The following is a 22,743-nucleotide window of genomic DNA, read 5'->3' on the forward strand; positions in this document are numbered from 1 at the left end:
CAGGGAGGACAGGACTCTGCAGGATCACTGATCCACCTCAACACAGAGACAAACTACAGCATTTCATCCATTTCCACACAGCTTCATCAACACTAACTCCACAGTCTGATCTTACCAGTGACAGTGAGCTGGACGCTGCTGCTGCTGCTGGCTGCTCCCTCTCTCCACTCACACCAGTACTCTCCACTGTCTGCTGTGATGACACCAGTGAAGGTACATGAAGAGTTAGTAGCTTCGCCCCATTCATCACACTGAGTCCTGGTTTCTGTGGTTGTGTTCCTCCTCACAGTCCATCCAGCAGAGCTGTTGTCCTCCTCACAGCTCAGAGACACAGAGTCTCCTTCAAAGAACTGAGATCTGCTGGGACTCACAGTCACACCAGCTAAAGAAAAATAGATTTTCAGTAAATTACATCATTGCACCTTCATGGACACAATGGTCTGCATTGGTAGATGGAGAGCTATTTCAACCATAAAGACCCAGATGTCACCTTAAACATCTGTCCTAAAGTAGTAAAATGTTTGTGGTAATAAAAAAAACTGGAGATCTGGGAGGATACATTTATGAAGGGTTTACCAACCTTGGTTTCTTGTCCAGAGAAGTTCTGATGTCAACACTAAAATGAATGATAAAGTTTATTCAAAAACAGTTGGTGGCCAAATTGTCGTACAAAAATGGAACAAAAGTGAGCCTTAAGCAGCAAGTGACACAGAACTCAAATATTAAGGAGAAATGTTTCCACATATAGGCAAAAAAACATAAATTCTGGCAAAACGGAACCTTTCCAGCTAAAGTCCTGTCTTGAATCCCACAGAAAATCTGATGCAGAGGATGCCCATCACTAAAGATAAATATTCGGCATAGCAGATAAAAAAGGCTAAACGAAGCTCAGAATTTATACAAAATGGGTCTGATTAAGCTAGACTGTTACACTTATTACCCAGAATGGAGAAACAGCTTTTGACAAGCGGTTTCTACATTATTATGTATCAGACCTGGCTGTAGAAACAAATTACAGGGGGGCATTTCATTTTTTCAGGGGGGCACACTTTTTCAAAAAAACATTTTATATGCTTCAGGCTGAACAGTGGCTCTGTGACTACTCCTACAGTGCTGAGAAAGAAATGATCAATAAAATCCCAAATTCTAAAAAAACCCCGAACAATCAAAGAGCAATAGTGTATTCAATGTTTCCAAATTAGGCAGGTTTCATCCCAGTTATGCGTCTTTTGAACACATTGAGTTGGATCAGAAATAGCTCATGGGCAGGTTGTAAACATTTGGGAAGCTTTTCACAACATTTGTTGGGCTTTTAGAAAGAATTACTAACAAAATATATCAAAATAGCTGTCTATGTCCGGCAGAAAACTAAAACCATTTTAATAAAATGCCATCTCCTTCAACTCATTTTACTGGTCAATTTATTTTTGAAATGAGTCGAATCGGACGTCAATGAATAATAGTTAAAATGAACAATATTATTTAGTTATAATGAAACAAGAAAACTAGGTAAGTGTAACTAAGTAATTGTATTGGTCAATGTAAACACCCCAATAGGTGTTGAGTTCTACTGATCAACTTAGACATTTTCATGGCTGTGAAAGAGAAATGTTTGAGCTCTGTAAGAGAAATTAAGTTTATATTAAGGGTAGATTTATTACTCATGATGGAAAGCCTTTGATAGAAGTAGGGTTTTTCCCGGTTGATATATCATGATTGTTAAAGTGATCTTGTGTGTTATTTGGTTGCCTGATTGTACATTTTGTGCTGAGTTTTTTTCTTTGCTTCAGCTCAGTTGTGTGCTAATGGCACATCTGATGTGTTTGATAGTTCTGTGCTTTTAACATAAGAGAGTTTGAGATTTGGGCTTGTTTTTTTCTTTTAAGTTGGGCAGGTTTTATGCTGGGTTTGGGTTACTGGAAACTAACAGTGGGATAACCTATAGTGCTGTGTCTGGACTCAAAAGTCAAGCATAAGCATACAGGCTGATGAACAGCAGCAATGGTGTCAGGCTGAACACTGAAGTAAAAATTCATACTAGAAGAGGTTCTGTAATTACAGCAGCTAGGAGAACAAGGACCAGAACAAAGCAGAGTTCCCTTCTGTCTGCAAGTAACCCAAGTTTCTTCAGTTCTGCAGTTTTACTGCTTGCTTCTGCTCCTGGTGCTCTTAGCTGTCTAGCTAACCCACCTAGCGTGAATGTTTACTCCAGTCTTGACTTCAATGCTGACGTTTCAAACAGAAATTAATAGCACTGCTTCCAGCTCTCTTTTGCTTGCTTCGTTGTCTCTTCATGTAATTGTTTGGTAATCAGACCGAATATCCATCCCGCTCTACCTACACCGACGGTGACCACAGCCAAACCGTAGCGTCTCTGAAGGATAAGAACGTTTGACTCAGCGACCCGCCCCTCTCCAGCTGTGATTGCTAGCATGCTGCCTTCAATCGTTGATTTGATTGGTTAATTGTATGATTGACAAATCGAAGATAATACTAATATAATGATGGCCACGCCGAGGTAAAAATAAAAAAATATAGACAGCTTCCAGTCCAGGCCCCCCAATACCTGCCCATGCCGCCGGGTCTGTTATGTAACATCTGGAGATGGGAACCAGTCCCATATTCAATTACATTTTTTATATAGCGCCAATTCATGATACATGTCATCTCAAGGTTCTTTCCAAAGTCAGATTCCATCAGATCCTCCAGGTTGGTGAGAAAGTTTCCTCTCTAAGGAAACCCAGCAGGTTGCATCAAGTCTCTCCAAGCAGCATTCACTCCTCCTGAAAGAGCGTAGAGCCACAGTGGACAGTCGTCTGCATTGTTGATGGCTTTGCAGCAATCCCTCATACTGAGCATGCATGAAGCGACAGTGGAGAGGAAAACTCCCCTTTAACAGGGAGGAGAACCTCCAGCAGAACCAGAACCAGGCTCAGTGTGAACGCTCATCTGCCTCCACCCACTGGGGCTTAGAGAAGACAGAGCAGAGACACAGAAAGCACAGAAGCTCACATTGACCCAGGAGTACTTTCTATGTTAAATGGTAATAGTGGATGATCTGCCTCCCTGGATGATGTCACAGCAAACAGAACGCCTGACCAGGTGTAACTTCTATGAAGAGATAAATGATGGAGAATAATATTAAAAGCTGAAATAACAACAAACAATACAGATTGGAGAGCAGTAGGAGAACTCAGCAGAGTGAGAGAAATAGACCCTGATGTCCTCCAGCAGCCTAAGCCTATAGCAGCATAACTATAGAGGTAGCTCAGGGTAACATGAGCCACTCTAACTAGAAGCTTTGTCAAAAAGTAAAGTTTTAAGATTAGTCTAAAAAGTAGACGGGGTGTCTGCCTCATGGACCAAAACTGGGAGTTGGTTCCACAGGAGAGGAGCCTGATAGCTAAAGGATCTGCCTCCCATTCTACTTTTAGAGACTCTAGGAACCACCAGCAGACCTGCAGTCTGAGAGCGAAGTGCTCTGTTAGGAACATACGGGGTAATCAGAGCTCTGATATATGATGGAGCTTGATTATTAAGGCCTTTATGCATGAGAAGGAGATATATGTACATAAGTTTATAGTTTGCTTTTACTTCCAGGGTCTGTCGAAGAGCTAGAGAGTGTAGACTACCAGACACCAATTAACCGAATGTACATGCTTCTGGGCTGGGGGAAGAGGCCGTAGTACCTGGAGAGATTCAACACACACAGAAAACATACAAACTCCACGCAGAAAGACCCCATGCTGGGGTTCGAACCAGAGGTCGTCTTGCCATAAAACAACAGTGCCACCCTCTCCTCAAGTGCAATCCTCGCCATTCTATTCATATTTACTGACATAAGGTTTAGGAAATTAGCCTGGCTTCATACCAGTTTGGTGATGTTACCTTTTTAAAGCCTTTAAAAATCTCACCTTGTGCCACTAATTGGCTGGCTTCACTTTTTCAGAGCATCGCAAATAAATGATGTGAAGGAAAAACAGACAGAATGATCTGGGAAAGAATTTTTGATCCTGCCGCAGATTTTCTGTTTCCTTTATCCTTGATGTTTTTGAATGGCTGATTTTCACTGGTTTTATTGTAATTTGGTAGCTGCAGATAATTAATTATCCTGTTGGTTCTCCATCTATTAGCATCTTAAATAAAGCAACAGAAAAGTAAATGATATTTAACTCACAGAACAGCCATGTCGAGGATGTCGCTCTCATTGTTCCTCAGTGATTCTGTGAAATCAAGACGAGTCTTTTGTCACTGAGGTAAACCCTCCCCTTCCTCTGTTCTGTGGTGGTGTGGCAGCTTGTTTTGATGAAGGTTTTTCTTTAGTTAACAGGAAATACAGTTATCGCCTGTTTAACTCTTTAGTTCAGATTGTAAGAATTATGACTCTTTTGTTAAGATCACAGAAGAACCCATTAAAGTAGGAAATCTTAACAATTAAATGTTTCTATGTTAAACACTTTTAGAATTATCAAAATGTTTTTACACATTCATGGTGCTTTCACGGCCCTGATGCTCCTTATTTTTAGAGCTTTATGTGAGAAACTTGTAGAGATGTATCACCAGCTACAGAAGAAGCAAAAACAAAGAACAAAAATCCCAGAAAAACTGGATAAATGTGGTAAGAATTGAAGAACCAAGATTTCAGATATAACACACAGCATCAAATCAACTGCCAAGAGCTAAGGGAATGGATGGATCAACTCTGGGTAAGTTTTGCAACTGTACTGAAGAGAAATCTAGGATTATTTTTTATTCTCCTCAATTAATGATGAAAATATGCTGCTCTAACTCTGCGAAGGGTCTTTTTATACCACAGTAGACTGTTTTTCCAGATTAGGTAGGATTCCTCTTGGTGTGTAGAGCACCATTTTCTCTCCAATTTCCTTGCATTGTGCTTCAATGAATGCAGCTCTGAATTAAACCAGGGAGCCAGCTTCCTGTGAATAATCACCTTCTTTTTGAAGGGAACTACATTATCTAATGCAGAACGCAATGAGGAAGTCACACCATTAACAAAGACGTCTATTTGTAAATGGGAAGAAACAGCATTGCTGCTATTTCCAGGGTATGTCTGCAATACTGAGGATATTAAGAGGGGGGCAGACTCTTTACAGTTTGATGCAGCATTGTCCAATAAAGATCTACTATAATCAAACCTTCTTTTGTGGGTGGAGAACTCAGTTAAATTGAACTCAAATGTTATTAAGAAATTATCAGATAGGACAGGGTTGTGAGGAAATACTGTTAATTCTTCACAATCAATGCCATATGTCAGCACAAGGTCTAAAGTATGAAGCCAAGAGTGTGTCGGTTTATGCACATTTTGACCAAAACCAATTCAAACTAGGATAGTTTTAAAGGCTACACTAAGGTTATCACATTCAGTGTCAACATGGATGTTAAAATCACCCACTATAATAACCTTATCAGTGTCTGTCACCAAATCAGATAAGTCTGACAGCTGATCCAAAAACTGAGTGTAAGGGCCTGGTGGACGATACAAAACAACAAACAGAAGAGGTTTTATTGCTTTGCAGTTTGGATGAGAGAAACTGAGGGTTAAATGTTCAAAACAACTGTAATTATTAATTGGCCTGGGACTAATTAATAAATCAGACTGAAAGATGGTTGCCACTCCTCCTCCTCTTCCCACAGATCTGGGAATGTGGAAATTTGAATAACTGGAGGGGGTTGACTCATTTATACTAACATAGTCCTCTTGTAGCCAGGTTTCTGTGAGACAAAATAAATCAATTGTGATTATCATAAATCAATTCATTAACTAACAAAGTCTTCGGAGGGAGAGACCTTATATTTAATAGACCACATTTAATTCTTTTAATTTTTGGTACAAGTTGAGTCAAATTGATTTTTATGAGATTTTTATGATTTGCTTCTTTTAAATCAGTTTTTAGTCTGTTTAGTTTTGGCCATGGGAAAGACACCGTCTCAATAGGGTAATGTACAGTAGGGCAACAGTACAGAAGCTGTAGAGAGGTGTGTTAAACTACGGCTCTGCTTCCTGGTCTGGTCTTTCCCCCTTCCCTCCTTTCTTCCCCCACCTATGCAACCGCACTCACATTCATACACCAATACCTAGATAGGCAGGTAAATTGGGATTAAGTGTCTTGCCCAGGGGCACATTGACATGTGAAAAGAGGAAGCTATAATCAAACCGACAACCTTACAATAAACGACTACTCAACCCATCGAGCCACAGTCGCCCTCTAAAATCAGTCCCATCTCCCCTCCCCTTCTGTTATTCCTGTGAATCTAGGAGTCTCACTACCAAAGCTTGGATATGTTGCAGGGGAAGGACGGAAATGTTTTCCTCATTCTCAGATCTTTAAAGGGACAGAGAGTTCCAAATTAGCTTTTAATTAGCAAAAATCAAGTATTACTTACATAAATACCTATTCTGCCAAAGTCTTATGACAATCAGATCAAAAATGAATGTGTTCTCATTGCTCAGAATGAGAGGTTTATAATAAAAAAATGGGTGGCCCAAACTCGTTCATATCGAATTTTGTGCAGATTAGATGGAAAATGTGGAGATTATAGACAAATCTATGGTCATGGTGTGATGTTGCACTTTGCCGCCCCATTGTGAAAACTGTTTGTGCTCCAAAGGATCTGAGACCAACAAGTTATCTGACAGTTTCGAGCTGATTAGGGCAATGGGGTCAGAGAAGCACTTTTCCACGTGGAAAAGTGACTTCCTGTTCTGAGGGGGAGTGGCTTTGATGATGTCAGACTTTGACCACAAAAGGTCATCAGGTTCTTGAGAGGGATTGATCATACCAAGAAATTCTCAATTCAACCTTTCTATGCGAGGATTGAAGTATTTGGTGAGTATGTAAGGTTTGCACCGGAGCTATGCCCTCTAGATGTTGTCATAGCTCCACCATGTTAATAACTTTTAATCCTCCATAGTTTAGATGCATACTGAGCCAAGTTGAAGATGATAGCTCAAAATCTCAAGGAGGAGTTTGTAAAAGCTCAAGAGGTTTAAATGTGAAAGATGGCAAAAAATGACCCTTAGACCTAAAATTTCCGACTTCCTGTTGGTTTTAGGCCACACCCCCAACAGACTTTTTTTCTTGATTTTGCATGATCTACCTATATACCAAATTTAAAATCGCTACAACTTAGTTTGGCCCAACTCACTCTAGGTGGCGCTGTAGAGCAATTCGTCCACATCCGTTTTTAGTTACATTAAAGGTAGACTATGCAACCGGGGTTGATTTTCCAGCAAGGCTCCCCCCAGAGGGCGAAAGTAAAAGTGTACTGTCATAAAGATGCTCAGCTGTTCTGGTTTTTCCGTCAAGCCAGGCGCGAAAAGTAAAAAAACGGCAGTACAAACAATGACTAACACAGTGAAAGTATGAACATCAGGGTTTCCAGCAGTGCTAACACCCGCCTCACCAACATAAAAAAAAAATAAAAAAATAAAAATAAAATAATAATAATAAAAAACTGCATGTTTATTTGACGTTAAGATGTGGTTCTTTGTTGCTTTCGCGCGTGCATATAGTGAATGGCAGGGCAAAAACACATGGAGTTCTCGCCGTAAAACGAGACTGACTCTCGCGGTCTTGCACCAGACTTCTGAGCCTGTGTGTGCGGGCCAGGAGCTCCTGGTACGCTCAAGTGCGGTATTTCCCCCACAGACCACCAGGGCGGCCGAGAAAACCTTTGTTCAACCTGAAATGACTCATTTAATCATCCAAAATGATATGGAACACATTAATTAACTGAAAAATGTTGCATAGTATGCCTTTAAAATCTTGCCATTTCACTCGGGGGACAACTTCTGGTAAAGTTTGGTGAGTTTTCATGCATTGTTCTGGCCTCAAAAAGCCCTTCTTGGAGGTAAAAGTAACAGAAAGCATAATATTACAATAAGACTTGGCAGCACGTAGCTGCTAAGCTCTAACACACCCTGACTCTCTCTGCCAGAGAGAAAAAGAAAGAAATTCCAACCAGCTTGGCAAATTAACAACAGCAGTTAAATACCACGCCTTCATGCACACAAGGGGGCGTGGCCATCTTGTTTGCTTTCAAAACCTACTTTCTCAATCCCCGATCTTGTTGTTTTCGACGTTCCTGCTACAGATATGACGGTTGTTCTGCGTTTCCTTGCATGTTTGCCCTTGATTCTGCAGATTTCTGCGTCTGATGGTGAGTTTTGTGGATTGTCGTTGTAGAACAGGAAGTCTGCAGTATGCTGCACTGCTGGTGAAATGTAGGGCAATAAATAACTAACCTTGAACTTAGTCCTCTGGGAGATTTTCTGCAGCAGTTTGCAAATAAAACACAGCAGCAATGGAGTGTTAAACTCTAAGGAGAGAAAGTGTTTTAGATTATAAAGAAGGTCAGAAAGTGAAGTCTGTCTGTTTTAACCACAGTGCATTAGATTTACTCTGCATAGCAGATTGTTGTTAGTGAAATCTGACATGCAATAAAAGATTAGCTTCAGTTGAAGTTTAACGTCCAGCGGGGAGTGGAGGTGGATAAACAAGTTTATTTTCTCTTTGCTGTGAGACTGAATGTCCTGCAGACCTGCCTACATCACATGAAGTCAACTTCTATTGACAGTGACACAACAAGCCCAACAGGGAGGCACTCAGTGCCAGTGCAGGCTGGGACTTGTTGGTTAAACCATATTTAAACAGCCTGAACCCGTCAGTCTGGAACCTTTTTTCTTACAAGGCCATAAATCACGCTTTTTTTGGGGGGGGGAGGAGGACAAAAAACTAAATTTCTCAAAAGCAGTTTTTTGGGGATCAGTAAAGTTGCAGTAGAATGTTGTAAAATGTAATATAAGCAATATACTAAATAATGACCTCATCAAAATAAGATGGGGAAATGTGTTTGCTATTAACACTGATAAGATTATTAGAACGTTTTTTAGCTAAAATGCATCCCAGTTTTTGAAGTTATGAATTTTTCTTATCCTTTTTTTTTTATCTCTATATCATTTAAACACCCGGGTTCCTCTGCCTGTGGCTGGAAGTAGCCACTGGTTTCTCAGACAGGTTGGATCTCATGAGGATCTGCTTCCTGTCCACCAGGTTCTGTTCTTCTGTTCTATGTTGTAATAACGACCGGGTCTCATCTGGTTTTCTGCAGTGGAGGTGGAACCAGGGGAGGATGCTGTCCTGCCCTGTCAGGCCCCCAGCGGAGCAGCAGTCACCGTGGTGAAGTGGACCAAAGACGGTCATCCAGCAGATGAATACCTGCTCCTCTACCGTAACAGCCGTTCCTATGACAACCACCAGCCTGAAGCCTACAGGGGCCGCGTTGTTCTGAAGAACCCGGCGGTCGCCAGGGATGGAGACTTCTCTGTGGTCCTGAAGAACGTCTCTATGGAGGACACGGGGACGTACAGGTGTCTGGTTCTGATGAGCACCAACACCAACGTGGCTGAACACCTGGTGGTCATACGGCTGAGGACCGCGATGCCTTCAGGTACATCTGAAATAAAACGACTTTTCCTGTTTAGTTCAGACTGCAGGAAAACATTTGTTGGTGGATTCTGTCCTCAGCGGTCAGAAAACTGAAGGTCTGTGTCTGATCTGCAGAACACCCTGAGGAACCGGACGTAGGTACCGCAGGAGCAGATGACCCAGGAGATGTCCAGAGTGTAGCTTCAGGAGAAGAAGCTGGTGTGAAGCTTCATGTCGGGGTTGGACTGTCGGTGGCTTGTCTTGTTGCTGCTGTTGCTGTTGTTGGTTTCTTGGTGTTCAGGAGAAAGAAAAGTTCACATCAGCAGCTGGCAGCAGAGCTATAAACCAGGCGTGCAAAAAGGAACAAGAAGCAAAACTTAAAGTATTTAAAGGTGAAAGTTTGGTTCTGGTGAGGCAAACAGAACCTAAAGGAACGTGTTATTATGGACTGGCCTGTTCTCCCTGGTAGTTGCTTTATTATAAGCTTTATCTACTTCAGAGGATGAAAACAGTGTTGTGTTGTTCTTATTAATCAGAGCAGACTAGCCCCCCCTCCTGTCCTCTGCAGGGTCCTGCTGTCTAACTGAACGCAGCAACGCTACATTATTAACACACCTTTTAGTACAGATAGAAATCTGCACTCTAGCAGAAGCTAATGGGACAGAAGATAGTTTGATGTTTTGGATTCAATGTTTTTTTAGTTTGGGTCCAGTCAGCATTGATCTGATCACTAGGTCCTGGTTGTCTGTGTTTATGTCAGACCCTACCTCACTTCAGCATTAATTTATTAAAAGCCATGGAGCTTTGTGTTTTTGCACCTTTTTTTGCACTTCTCCCTCCTTTAGGAGCATTTCCACCCCACATCCAACACATTTCCTCTCACAGAGGGAGAATGCACCTTTTATGTACATTATGTAGATAATGTAGATAATATAGACAGGACGTGGTAGACGCTGGGTGCAGGAGTCTGGTGATGGGATAAACCTACCAGGGTTAAGCTGTTGTTGTTTTGTTGGATTCATTCACAGGTTTAACATTTCCTTAACGGTCTCTGCACATCTCTTCTAATCATTAGAACGTAGAGATTAATGTGAAACTACTACAAGGTTTTTCTTTCCTATTTGTGAATAACCTTCTGTTCAGTCTGAATCTTTGTGATTCTATTTCTGTCTATAAGCTATATTTTTGTACATGTTTCTCATATAAATAAAAATGTTTTGAATGTTTGTGTCGTTTTCCTTTTTTCTCAGCTGGTTTCAGAAATGAAAGCTGAAGCCAGGAATGTCTGAAATCCTTCTGAACAGAACTGGACCTTTGCCATAAATACTTTAGCTGCTTATACAAACTGCTGCTTTAATCCCAGAGGTGGTTTAGTTCTGCTCAGCCTCCAGTTTAACCCTCTGAAGGTCTGACAGCTTCGTCTGGAGAACGGATTCAGACTGAAACCTTTCCCAGAGCCGGTCCTTGGTTCCTAAAACGACAGAACCAGAGCTTTGCTGGGCCTCCGGTTCTCCACTCCTAACGTTTCACTTTCACTTCCTGTTTAAGGAAAAGCTTCTTATAACACTCCAGGTTTACTGGGGAACAGAAACGTTTTTACCCAGAGGGCAATGCGCCTGCTGTCAGTGTTGAAGCTCCATCCAGACATCAGGAACATTTATATACATCAGTGTAGGTTTAATTAAAGAGTGATGCAGGCAAAATAATGTCAATTATGCTAAATGTGTTGATTTAATCTAGAGCTATGAAGTGATTTTACCCTTTTCAGTTCTGATATTGCAGTAATAATTTATGCAAAATAAACCAGAAACCTTCACAAACCAAGATTATTTTCTTTTTCCTCACAAATAACATTTTCTACATCCGTAAAATCCAAATGACCCTTTGTCTAGTTATATAAACACCAGCTGTGTGAATTGTTTCATAGTTAAACTAAAACTTGATGACTAATGTTAGGTTTCACAACATTTCCTACACAAAAGGAAATGAAGAAAACCTGCACTTTGTAGCCAGAGGACCAGTTAATAGAACAAAAACTGATCCCTGGTATCATTACGGCCGTTCTGTTGTGGAAACTAAAGCCTGAAACGGTGAAAATACCTGAACCTGCATTTCTTTACCCAGAGAGGCTGACGGCTCCAGAGCTGCAGATTATACACCTCAGGTTCAGACTATTTCCGATGGGCTCACCACCTGTCGGAGGGGCCAAAGGGGTCGGGTGCAATGTGTAACGGGTAGCAGTGGAGGGCGGGGACCTTGGCGTTCCGATCCTCGGCTGCAGAAGCTGGCTCTTGGGACGTGGAATGTCACCTCTCTGGTGGGGAAGGAGCCTGAGCTTGTGCGCGAGGTTGAGAGGTTCCGACTAGAGATAGTCGGACTCACCTCGACGCACCGCTCTGGCTCCGGAACCAGTCTCCTTGAGAGGGGCTGGACATTCTTCCACTCTGGAGTTGCCCATGGTGAGAGGCGCCGAGCTGGGGTTGGCATACTTGTTGCCCCCCATCTCGGTGCCTGCACGTTGGGGTTTTCCCCGGTGAACGAGAGGGTGGCCTCCCTCCGCATCCGTGTGGAGGGACGGGTTCTGACTGTTGTTTGCGCTTATGCGCCAAACAGCAGTTCAGATTACCCACCCTTTTTGGAGTCCTTGGAAGGGGTACTGGAGAGTGCCCCTCCTGGGGACTCCCTCGTTTTGCTGGGGGACTTCAACGCTCACGTGGGCAATGACAGTGGGACCTGGAGGGGCGTGGTTGGGAGGAATGGCCCACCTGATCTGAACTCGAGTGGTGTTTTGTTGTTGGACTTCTGTGCTCGTCATGGATTGTCCATCACAAACACCATGTTCAAGCATAAGGGTGTCCATATGTGCTCTTGGCACCAGGACACCCTAGGTCGCAGTTCAATGATCGACTTTGTTGTCGTTTCATCTGACCTGCGGCCGCATGTCTTGGACACTCGGGTGAAGAGAGGGGCGGAGCTCTCCACCGACCACTACCTGGTGGTGAGTTGGCTCCGATGGCGGGGGAGGAAGCCGGTCCGACCGGGCAGGCCCAAACGTACTGTGAGGGTTTGCTGGGAACGTCTGGCGGAGTCCCCTGTGAGGCGGAGCTTTAACTCCCACCTCCGGGAGAACTTTAAACACGTCCCGAGGGAGGCGGGGGACATTGAGTCTGAATGGACCATGTTCCACGCCTCTATTGCTGAGGCGGCTAGTCGGAGCTGTGGCCGCAAGGTTGTCGGTGCATGTCGTGGCGGCAACCCTCGAACCCGCTGGTGGACACCAGCGGTGAGGGAAGCCGTCAAGCTGAAGAAGGAGTCCTACCGGGCTTTTTTGGCCTGTGGGACTCCAGAAGCAGCTGATGTGTACCGGCAGTTGAAGCGGCAGGCGGCTCGGCTGGTCGCCGAGGCAAAAACTCGGGCGTGGGAAGAGTTCGGAGAGGCCATGGAGAAAGACTTCCGTACGGCTTCGAAGCGATTCTGGTCCACCATCCGGCGTCTCAGGAGGGGGAAGCAGTGCAGTACCAACACTGTTTACAGTGGGGGTGGTGTGCTGCTGACCTCGACTCGGGACGTCGTGCGTCGGTGGGCGGAATACTTCGAAGACCTCCTTAATCCCACCAACACGTCTTCCATTGAGGAAGCAGAGCCTGAGGACTCTGGGTCGGGTTCTCCCATCTCTGGTGCTGAGGTTGCCGAGGTAGTTAAAAAGCTCCTCGGTGGCAAGGCTCCGGGGGTGGATGAGATTCGCCCTGAGTACCTTAAGGCTCTGGATGTTGTGGGGCTGTGTTGGTTAACGCGGCTCTGCAACATTGCGTGGACATCGGGGGCAGTTCCCCTGGATTGGCAGACTGGGGTGGTGGTCCCCCTATTTAAAAAGGGGGACCGGAGGGTGTGTTCCAATTACAGAGGGATCACACTCTTAAGCCTCCCTGGTAAGGTCTATTCAGGGGTTCTGGAAAGGAGGGTCCGTCGGATAGTCGAATCTCGGATTCAGGAAGAGCAGTGTGGTTTTCGTCCTGGCCGTGGAACACTGGACCAGCTCTACACCCTCAGCAGGATTCTTGAGGGGGCATGGGAGTTTGCCCAACCAGTCTACATGTGCTTTGTGGATCTGGAGAAGGCATTCGACCGTGTCCCCCGGGGGATCCTGTGGGGGGTACTCCGGGAGTATGGAGTACCGGACCCTTTAATAAGGGCTGTCAGGTCTCTGTACGACCGGTGTCAGAGTCTGGTCCGCATTGCCGGCAGTAAGTCGGACTCGTTTCCGGTGAGAGTTGGACTCCGCCAAGGCTGCCCTTTGTCACCGATTCTGTTCATAACTTTTATGGACAGAATTTCTAGGCGCAGCCAAGGTGTTGAGGGGATCCGCTTTGGTGGCCTTAGGATTGCGTCTCTGCTATTCGCGGATGACGTGGTCCTATTGGCTTCATCAGGGCGTGATCTACAGCTCTCACTGGAGCGGTTCGCAGCCGAGTGCGAAGCGGCCGGGATGAAAATCAGTGCCTCCAAATCCGAGACCATGGTCTTGAACCGGAAAAGGGTAGAGTGCCTTCTCCGGGTTGGGGAGGATGTCCTGCCCCTAGTGGAGGAGTTCAAGTATCTTGGGGTCTTGTTCACGAATGAGGGGAAGATGGAGCGGGAGATCGACAGGCGGATTGGTGCAGCGTCTGCTGTGAAGCGGGCGCTGTACCGATCCGTTGTGGTGAAGAGAGAGCTGAGCCAAAAGGCGAAGCTCTCGATTTACCGGTCGATCTACGTTCCTACCCTCATCTATGGTCACGAGCTTTGGGTCGTGACCGAAAGAACGAGATCCCGGATACAAGCGGCTGAAATGAGTTTTCTCCGTAGTGTGTCTGGGCTCTCCCTTAGAGATAGGGTGAGGAGCTCAGTCATCCGGGGAGGACTCAGAGTAGAGCCGCTGCTCCTCCACGTCGAGAGGAGCCAGTTGAGGTGGCTCGGGCATCTGGTCAGGATGCCTCCTGGACGCCTCCCTGGTGAGGTGTTCCGGGCACGTCCCACCGGGAGGAGACCCAGGGGAAGACCCAGGACACGCTGGAGGGACTATGTCTCCCGGCTGGCCTGGGAACGCCTTGGCATTCCTCCTGAGGAGCTGGCCCAAGTGGCTGGGGAGAGGGACGTCTGGGCCTCCCTACTGAAGCTGCTACCCCCGCGACCCGACCCCGGATAAGCGGAAGACAACGGACGGACAACGGACGGTTCAGACTATGTGAGAGTAAAACTTTAAGAATATTTCCTCATCATGGCTCAGGACTCAGGCTGTAAATGCAGCTCCACAGCAGCCAAAGCTCCGTTCCTCCCCACCATAGAGTTAGTAGAACCATAGAGTTCTACTAACTTATATGTCTTTGTTGACTCTTGTCAGGTGGATTATACGTCAAGCCAAAGGATTATGGGATACCTTAATGGCTCTTAGCACCGGTAAGGTACGGCTTTAGGTTCCTAGGCTAAACTAGCCGTGAGAGGAAGCATCAGGCTCCTTTCCTGCCTCCTTCCTCACTGCCTGCTCTACTCAGACATCTCTGATCATGGAGACGCTGACCGTGACAGTCTGAAGCTCTTTCTCTCCACAACAGAGTTGTTACTGCTGAAATGAAGGAATAGGAGCTAGCAGCTATTATTTGAACATCTGGAGCAGTCTTTGCTGGATGTGATGTCACTTCCTGTGAATACCAGCAAACCCACTGAACACATGACACAGTTTGAATTAAACAAAACACCAGCCAGAATGATGTGAGGTAATGCTTTATGTGGGTTAAAAACACATCTTAAATCACACGTTTACGTTGAGCTTATAAAAGGCTTTAAGAGTTTAAGTGCAATGTGATTATTTTCATATTTATCTTATTTTATACAACAAACTTAACATTTTCTCCTACTTAATGTGGCTTTAAATAGTCGGCCTGCATTCTTGGTTCTGAGCCGACTGTCCTGCATGATTTAAACGTGTCCCTGCATCTGCACCTGACCTTAAAGCAGTGCATCATGGGCATCTTTCTGCAGCCAAGGAGGAAATGTAACGTCTAAATTAGGTGAGACTTCTGAAACGTGAAGGACAGGGGGATTGCTGCGCAGAGCTACAGAAAGTGCAAAGTGCTTTAATGTAAGCTATTTAAACAAAGTGCTATAACCTGTGCTATAACCTGTGCAATAATCCAGGCTAGATGAATCAAATAAGTTCATCTGACCTCTTCTTGTTCTCCTGGAAGCTCACTGATCTGGACTTTGATTTCCAGAACATAGCACAACCCATGATAAGAAGAAGAAGAACTGTGGCCACGCCTAAGCTAGCTAGAAGGAACAGAAACGGATCACTTCCAGTGGTCATCAGCTGGTCTCCGCTCTCCTCCAGCTCCTCTTCATCGTTTCCTGCAGAAAGGAAACAAGTAAAACGTTCATCTGGCATCACTTCCTACACTCAGGCTGACTTATCTAATCTTTAACCTTTCATGCAACATGGAGACGTGTTCACAGCAGGGCGGCCTCTGTAGATGTAAAACTAAAACATCTAGACCACCAGGGCTCACCAACCTTTCTGAAACAGAACTACTTCATTGGCAGCTCTGACCTTTGACCTAGAGGAGTTATACCTTAACTTTATGTAAATTTACCATCTTTCTCATGCTTTGTTTCAGAAGCAGCTCCCTGGCAGGTTGAGCCGTTTTTATAACCAGCCTCAGGGCCCCACATGTGGTCCTCAGGGGCCACCGGGCGCCCGCGGGCCCCATGTTGGTGACCCCAGATCTAGAACATGTAGACGGCGTTCCTGGAGCCCAGATCCCTGTCAGAGCTGCCAAAGCAGCAGGTCCGTCCCCACCTGGACCCTCACCTGAGACCGTCAGGTTGACGGAGCTCTGAAACTCTCCCACGTCGCCTGCTGGGCTCCTGAAGATGCTCCGACACTTGTAGGTTCCTGCATCTGCAGCGCTGACGTTCTGCAGGACCACAGAGAAGTCTCCGGCCTGCAGGGCCTCAGCGTCTCTCAGGAGCACGCGTCCTCTGAAGGCCTGGTGCTGCTGGGCCTCGTACGGCCGATCGTTGCGGTAGAAGAACACGTAGTCCGAGTCGTGGCCCACTTTGGTCCAGGTGAGGAGCTGGACCGCTCCACCGGCGGGTCCCAGGCATCCCAGAGAGACGTTCTGCTCAGGCTTCGCCGTCACCGCCTGCCGCTCTGGAAGAACCAGACAGGAGAGGAAAGCAGGAGTTAGAGCCTTCATCAGATAACTGATCCCAGGTCAGCCCTGTGGGGCGTGGAAAGGTTCTGCTTCCGCCTGATAACACACTCTGGGCTGTTTTCATTAGTCACCTTTCTGTTAACGTTTAGCATTCTGGAAAATAATTAATTCACAAAATTTCACAGGAGGAGAAGGAAACATTTGTTAGAGTTGTTCTAACCCAGTGACTGTTTATGTCACATGACTGATCAGCTGGTTCTTCTGCCGCCGTCTTCCTCAATGTTCCCATAAAGCTCAGAAACTAAGCTGCAGCGACCTGTGGACCGATGAGAGACTCCAGCATTTATCAGTCTCATTGGTGGAAAATACAGCAGAACATCCATCACTGATCTGAGGTCTGTTCCAGTTAAGCCGGGCGTACACTGTACGACTTTTTCAGTCGTGGTACTTATATACATCTCAAACTGTGCGACAGAACCGCGGGGTTTAAAAAGTTCACCGCTCACGATCTGTGTACGGCGCGACGCTCGGACGCGACCGGAGTGCTCATACTGTAGAAGAAGAAGATGATGAAGAAGAAGAAGAAGAAGAAGACGGAAGTGTCGATGGCTACTGTAAACATTACCGGAGAGAAACGCGCTGCTTTGGCAATATGTGCAATTTTGTGTGCAGAAAGCCCTAAAAAGAAAAGGCGACGACGTATTTGGACAAAGACATGGCTGAGGAAACATGACTACTATGGTCTGTCAGTTTAACAGAAAGAACTTGAGGTAAGCTGGCGGCCGTGCACATTTAACACCCCAGCCTTTTGCTCTTCGTTTATCAACAATGTCACGATAGTCAATTAGATCTACTTGTTTGCGCGTGCGCACTGCGCCAGGTTGGGGGAAAACGGCTGGTAAACTGTCGTAGCTCTGCTTCACCAGCAGGAGGCGCTCATGAAAACCTCACAATGGCCGACTGCATTTGAAACATGTTTGATTTTCACTGATCGTCCGATTCCTGATGGGGAGGTAGTCGTGAGAAGCCAGTTCCCCCCCCCCCGTACGATCAAGCTGCCCGAAAAGGGGAAAAACTCGTACAGTGTACGCCCGGCTTTAGCAACATCTACTTCCTGTTTGTTTTAGATGATCAGCTCCTCTGATGAAGCAAAATGTTCCCAAAGACAAATAAAACCTTTTCTCAGCAGAGCAGCAGCTGATCTGCTGAATCTGTGAGGATTTACCCTCCCAGAAGGGTTTCCTTTAGAAAAATAGGTTTAATATTTACACCATCCTGAATGCAACGTTTAAATAGATAAAGATCTACTTGACTGAATTTAAAGGGGAAGTAGCCTGACAGTTAACCAGAGTTAGAGGTAAAGATTCCTGGTTGAGGTTCAGCTGCAGCTTCAATAACTGGTCCTCAGCAGAGAAGCTTCCTGCTTCCAGATCAGCTGCTGTCACTGGGTTCCTGTGTCTGGTCTCCTGGAGGAACCTGGTGGAGCAGAGGATGGCCTGCAGCCTGCAGCAGGTCCAGATGTGGCAGTCTGGGAGTTAATGAAGCTACAAGACCAGATTCTGCTTCACCTCCTGCTGAAGCCTCAGCAGACAGAGTCCATCCTGGGTGTCCTAACAGACATGGAGTCCATCCAGGCTGAGGCTGCAGCAGGACGTCCATCCTGGATGTCCTAACAGACATGGAGTCCATCCAGGCTGAGGCTGCAGCAGGACGTCCATCCTGGATGTCCTAACAGACAGAGTCCATCCAGGCTGAGGCTGCAGCAGGACGTCCATCCTGGATGTCCTAACAGACATGGAGTCCATCCAGGCTGAGGCTGCAGCAGGACGTCCATCCTGGCTGTCCTAACAGACAGAGTCCATCCAGGCTGAGGCTGCAGCAGGACGTCCATCCTGGCTGTCCTAACAGACAGAGTCCATCCAGGCTGAGGCTGCAGCAGGACGTCCATCCTGGCTGTCCTAACAGACAGAGTCCATCCAGGCTGAGGCTGCAGCAGGACGTCCATCCTGGATGTCCTAACAGACAGAGTCCATCCAGGCTGGGGCTGCAGCAGGACGTCCATCCAGGCTGTCCTAACAGACAGAGTCCATCCAGGCTGAGGCTGCAGCAGGACGTCCATCCTGGCTGTCCTAACAGACATGGAGTCCAGTCCTACAGAGCTGCCATCCTTGTCCAGCGGCCGAACCGGACGGATGTCTCCACACCGGGGCTCTGAAGGACCGAGGCTGATTCAGGAAGTGAGCTGCTGGAGCAGGGAGGCATCTAAACGCTGCGGGACTGGAGTGATTCAATCTCCAGACTTTAAATTGGGATTTATTTCTAGCTTCCTCCTGAAAGGCTGGGCAATTTCTGCCAGTTCAGACTTTTCTCACAGCTCAACACTTTTCTGGCTTGAAGAGTTTGCTGAATCATCAGAAGCTGTCCCTGATGCAGGAACCCGTCATGCTGTGAAATCAGACCTGGCAGTAAAAAGTCAGGAGTCGGTGGCTGGAAATGGCCTCAGTTAGCCGTTAATGGCTTTAATGCTAAATAAAAAACATGCTTCCATGCTGTGGACCATGCCTGAGCTGCAGTTTGAACCTCATGTCTGTTTCTGCTCCTTTAACAGTCAGGGAGAGAGCTCTGCAGGCCGTCCACCTCCTCTACTGCTTAGCAGCTGACAGGGGGAGAAACAGGAAAACCTTTGGAGGTTTTTAACGCTTTAGACGAAAAAACCCCTCAAAGAATCATTTCATGTGCAGCTATTCAGTACTGGAGCCACTGAACAGGAGAAAAACATGGAGAACGATGAAATTAGAAGTGATGCTGATGCTCAGCTCTGTTCTAATTCTCATCAGCAGCCTTACAAACTCTCTTTATCTGAAATAACAAGGAGACGTTCTGCAGACTGATGAGATCTTCCTCAGGAAAACTAAACCTGATCACCTGGCTCAGCTTCCTCTGGAAAGTCAGACATGTTTCCTGTTTTTGGTTTTAAACAAATAAATACAGCAGAAAATAAGCCTCATTCTAACGGCACTTCATGTATGAAAGGTTAAAATGGAGAAATGTCTCCATGTCTCTGGTTCTGTTTGTGTCCAAGAACCGACGCACCGGGACAGAACCATCTGCCAGCTGAGTCCTCCTCCTGCTGGATGACGTCACCGCAGGCTGTGGCGCATGACGTAATGTTTACATGACTTTAATGGTTTAAAATACAGATATTAAACTGCATCCCTTAGTCAAACCATCGTGTTTATGTCTGCTTAAGAAGGAAGAGCTCAGGGTGTTTTCGGAGCTTATTCGTCTAAAAGTCAGAAAATGACGCAGAATAAAAACCAGACCAGTCCGGACCGGTCCGGTCCGGTCTGCCGCAGCTTACCTGGTAGACCTGAGGAAGCTGCAGACACAGAGAGGAAGAAGAAAACAAAGAGGAAAGTCATGGTCCCCGGAAAAAGTTATTCGAGACGATTTTTTTTCCTTTATTGCGCGCGGCTCTGCTGGATTTTGACCACCGCCTCCATCTGCGCCGTGCGCAAAAAGAAGAAAAAAAAGAAAAAGCCACGCTGCTCCTGTCCTGTCCTCTCCTGTCCTCTCCAGCTGTCTTCATTCAATGGTTCCCTGCAGCCTAAAGCCAGATGACGGTGGACCAGATCACAGAAGATCACTTCTTTAGTGGTCAGGATCTCCTAAGGAGCCCCAGCTTTCTGATTGGCTGGTTTAAAAGAGCCCTAAGAGTGAAATGAGCGGAGATCCACGTGTCCGGACCGCAAACCACGTGACGCACAGATTGGACCCAAATAAATGTTCGTTGATTGAGTCCAGAAGATTTTAGAAAGCATTAAACTTTTTACCCGCATTAAAACCTCCCACCAGGTGTTGATCACTCACCTGTCCCCTGCCTGCTAACCCTTGTGCCTTGTGGGGTCGAACCAGCAACCGGTTCCGCTTCAGCCGCAGCCGAACTGTGGATCCAAACAGAGCAGAGAGGAAAGTGCGGGGAGAACCGAGCCTTCTGTCACAGGACCGGAACCAGGACCAGGACCGGGACCAGGACCAGAACCGGAGGAGTCCTGCACCGCAGTCAGGCAGGAGACACGGTGTCTCTGAAGGTCCCACATGTCTGACGTCCTCCTGTGGCTCTGGATACATGAGAATGGTTTCATGACGCTCAGCTGATCCTCCTCCTCCTGATCCTAAGCACCACCCACCCAATGCCTGATGGGAAACCCCTGAGTATTTATCCTGTGATGTTAGCTCACAGACATATATACATATATATCTTATATTATGTCATGTGTTAGCTCCCATCCACATGATCACCTCTGATCAAACATCTCCAAAGTTAAACTCCAACATTCTCTCCTGAACACAGTTGAAGGGTTTAAACTAAATCACATGGAGGACAGTGTCGCCCTCTTGTGGCCAGATGCCTCCCCTTCAGTCCTGCCGCCCCAGCTGCTGCCTTATAAGGGCAGAGTTTTCCATTTGTCACCGTCCAGACTTTAGAAAACAAAAGCTTCTAAAACGCTTAAAAACAATGAAACGTGGGTTTAAGGGGCGCTTTAATACTTAGAGAAATTTTGAGAAGCACATCTAAGAAACGTTCTCAGTATATAACTCTGGTGAATTTTAACTAACAACTCTATTAGACAGAGGCGGCTTCATGGCAGGATGAAACAGATTGTGGAGATATTTAATTAAAACGTGTCATTTCTGTGGTCAACGACTACAATCATCTTTGGAGCTTTTGACCCTGCAGTAACTAAACCAGCACAGCACCGACTGCTATATAAGTTTAATTTATGTTTTTCTCCATCCATCGCTCTGAACAGCCCTCTCACCACAGGTTTCTGTCACGATCTGTTCTGGTTTATGTTTATTATTTGGTTACAGTAGCTCTTTTCGCCTTTGGGTTTATTTCCGTTTTTGGATTCTAGTTTAGCCCCTTTATTGTGTTAGTTATCTGGTCCCTGTTTTAGCTCTGCTTTTAGTTCTGTGAGTGGTTTGTTTGGTTTTGTCTTAGGTTTATTTTCTAGTCTCCTGTCTGCTCCCTTAATCACTCCCACCTGTCCTTGATTAGTTTCCCTCCGCTCACCTGTCTATCCGCCTATGTAAACCTGGTCAGGTGATGTATTCAACCAGTGTTGAAGGAAAGAGAGAAGCTGCTGACCTGAGACAGAGATGCTGCTGGATGGAGACTCTCCATGAGCGCTGATGCTACACCTGTAGAGGCCTTCATCAGAGCTGGTCACATGGTGGAGGGTCATGTGACCTGCAGGCTCAGTCCTGATGAGGGAGCCATCTTTATAGAAAGCAGCTGGGAGGTTGGAGGGAGCGGTCTTTGTGTGACAGCTCAGAGTGACGTCATCTCCCTCCATCACAGGGAGGACAGGACTCTGCAGGATCACTGATCCACCTCAACACAGAGACAAACTACAGCATTTCATCCATTTCCACACAGCTTCATCAACACTAACTCCACAGTCTGATCTTACCAGTGACAGTGAGCTGGATGCTGCTGCTGCTGGCTGCTCCCTCTCTCCACTCACACCAGTAAAATCCACTGTCATCTGGGAGCAGGTAGGTGATGTTGCAAGAGGACCAGACACCCTGTGTGCTCACCTAAGTTATCAATTAAGTGACCTGAGACAGAGATCCTGTGTGCTCACTTAATTTATCAATTAAGTGAGCACACAGCTCATGAAAAGAACAGGTGCACCTTGTCTTAGTAAGTTATTTATTCAAAGGCATAAGCGTTTGAATGTCTCTGTCCCCCAACGCAGTCAGAAAACAGCAATGAGAAAAAGAACAGACTAACTTTTATACATTCTGGGTTAACAAAGAAAGTGGGAGTAATCTTCAGAGTGCAGCCACTGGTACGATCCAGTTCCTGTCTAACAACTCCTCTCTAGGTCCTTGGATGAGGAAACACAGTAAATCTGTAAGCAGAGCTTCTTTCACACAGGAAAGTGATGCAGGGGCACCCAGAGAAGATATGATCAGAGTTACATACATCAATAAAATATCCACAACACTGCCCAAGGTGAACCGGACTGACACAGAGGCACAGACAGGTCTGGCAGAGTCAGGAAGGGAAAGTAAAGTGGTTTACTTAAAGTGTT

At 45.9% G+C, this 22,743-nt stretch overlaps 2 protein-coding genes and 2 long non-coding RNA genes across 5 annotated transcripts in view; 2 read left to right on the plus strand and 2 right to left on the minus strand.

Annotated features, from left to right (window-relative positions):
* The window catches only part of LOC110368142, a 192,741-nt gene that overhangs the window by 147,858 nt on the left and 22,140 nt on the right, over positions 1-22,743 (plus strand). The window lies entirely within an intron of this gene.
* LOC118560818 lies at positions 143-8,179 on the minus strand. 2 transcript variants are annotated; one of them, XR_004929601.1, is made up of 4 exons: positions 8,072-8,179; positions 4,178-4,223; positions 581-616; positions 143-382 (listed from the first exon to the last, which is right to left on the minus strand). It is a non-coding gene; the product is annotated as an uncharacterized LOC118560818 (long non-coding RNA). The 2 variants fall into 2 exon arrangements; XR_004929600.1 differs by lacking the exon at positions 8,072-8,179 and having other exon boundaries at positions 4,178-4,742.
* LOC105923856 lies at positions 8,035-10,675 on the plus strand. Its single transcript, XR_004929589.1, has 3 exons — positions 8,035-8,181; positions 9,133-9,471; positions 9,585-10,675. It is a non-coding gene; the product is annotated as a myelin-oligodendrocyte glycoprotein (long non-coding RNA).
* On the minus strand, positions 15,194-20,189 carry LOC110368022 (nectin-3). The gene is made up of 3 exons (XM_036132344.1): positions 20,001-20,189; positions 16,294-16,635; positions 15,194-15,833 (listed from the first exon to the last, which is right to left on the minus strand). Exons 1-3 carry the CDS (start codon positions 20,059-20,061, stop codon positions 15,634-15,636), a joined length of 603 nt encoding a protein of 200 aa, XP_035988237.1. The 5' UTR covers positions 20,062-20,189; the 3' UTR covers positions 15,194-15,633.

The sequence above is a fragment of the Fundulus heteroclitus genome, unplaced genomic scaffold (genome assembly GCF_011125445.2).
Source record: "Fundulus heteroclitus isolate FHET01 unplaced genomic scaffold, MU-UCD_Fhet_4.1 scaffold_49, whole genome shotgun sequence".
In the NCBI taxonomy this organism is placed as follows: Eukaryota; Metazoa; Chordata; class Actinopteri; order Cyprinodontiformes; family Fundulidae; genus Fundulus; species Fundulus heteroclitus.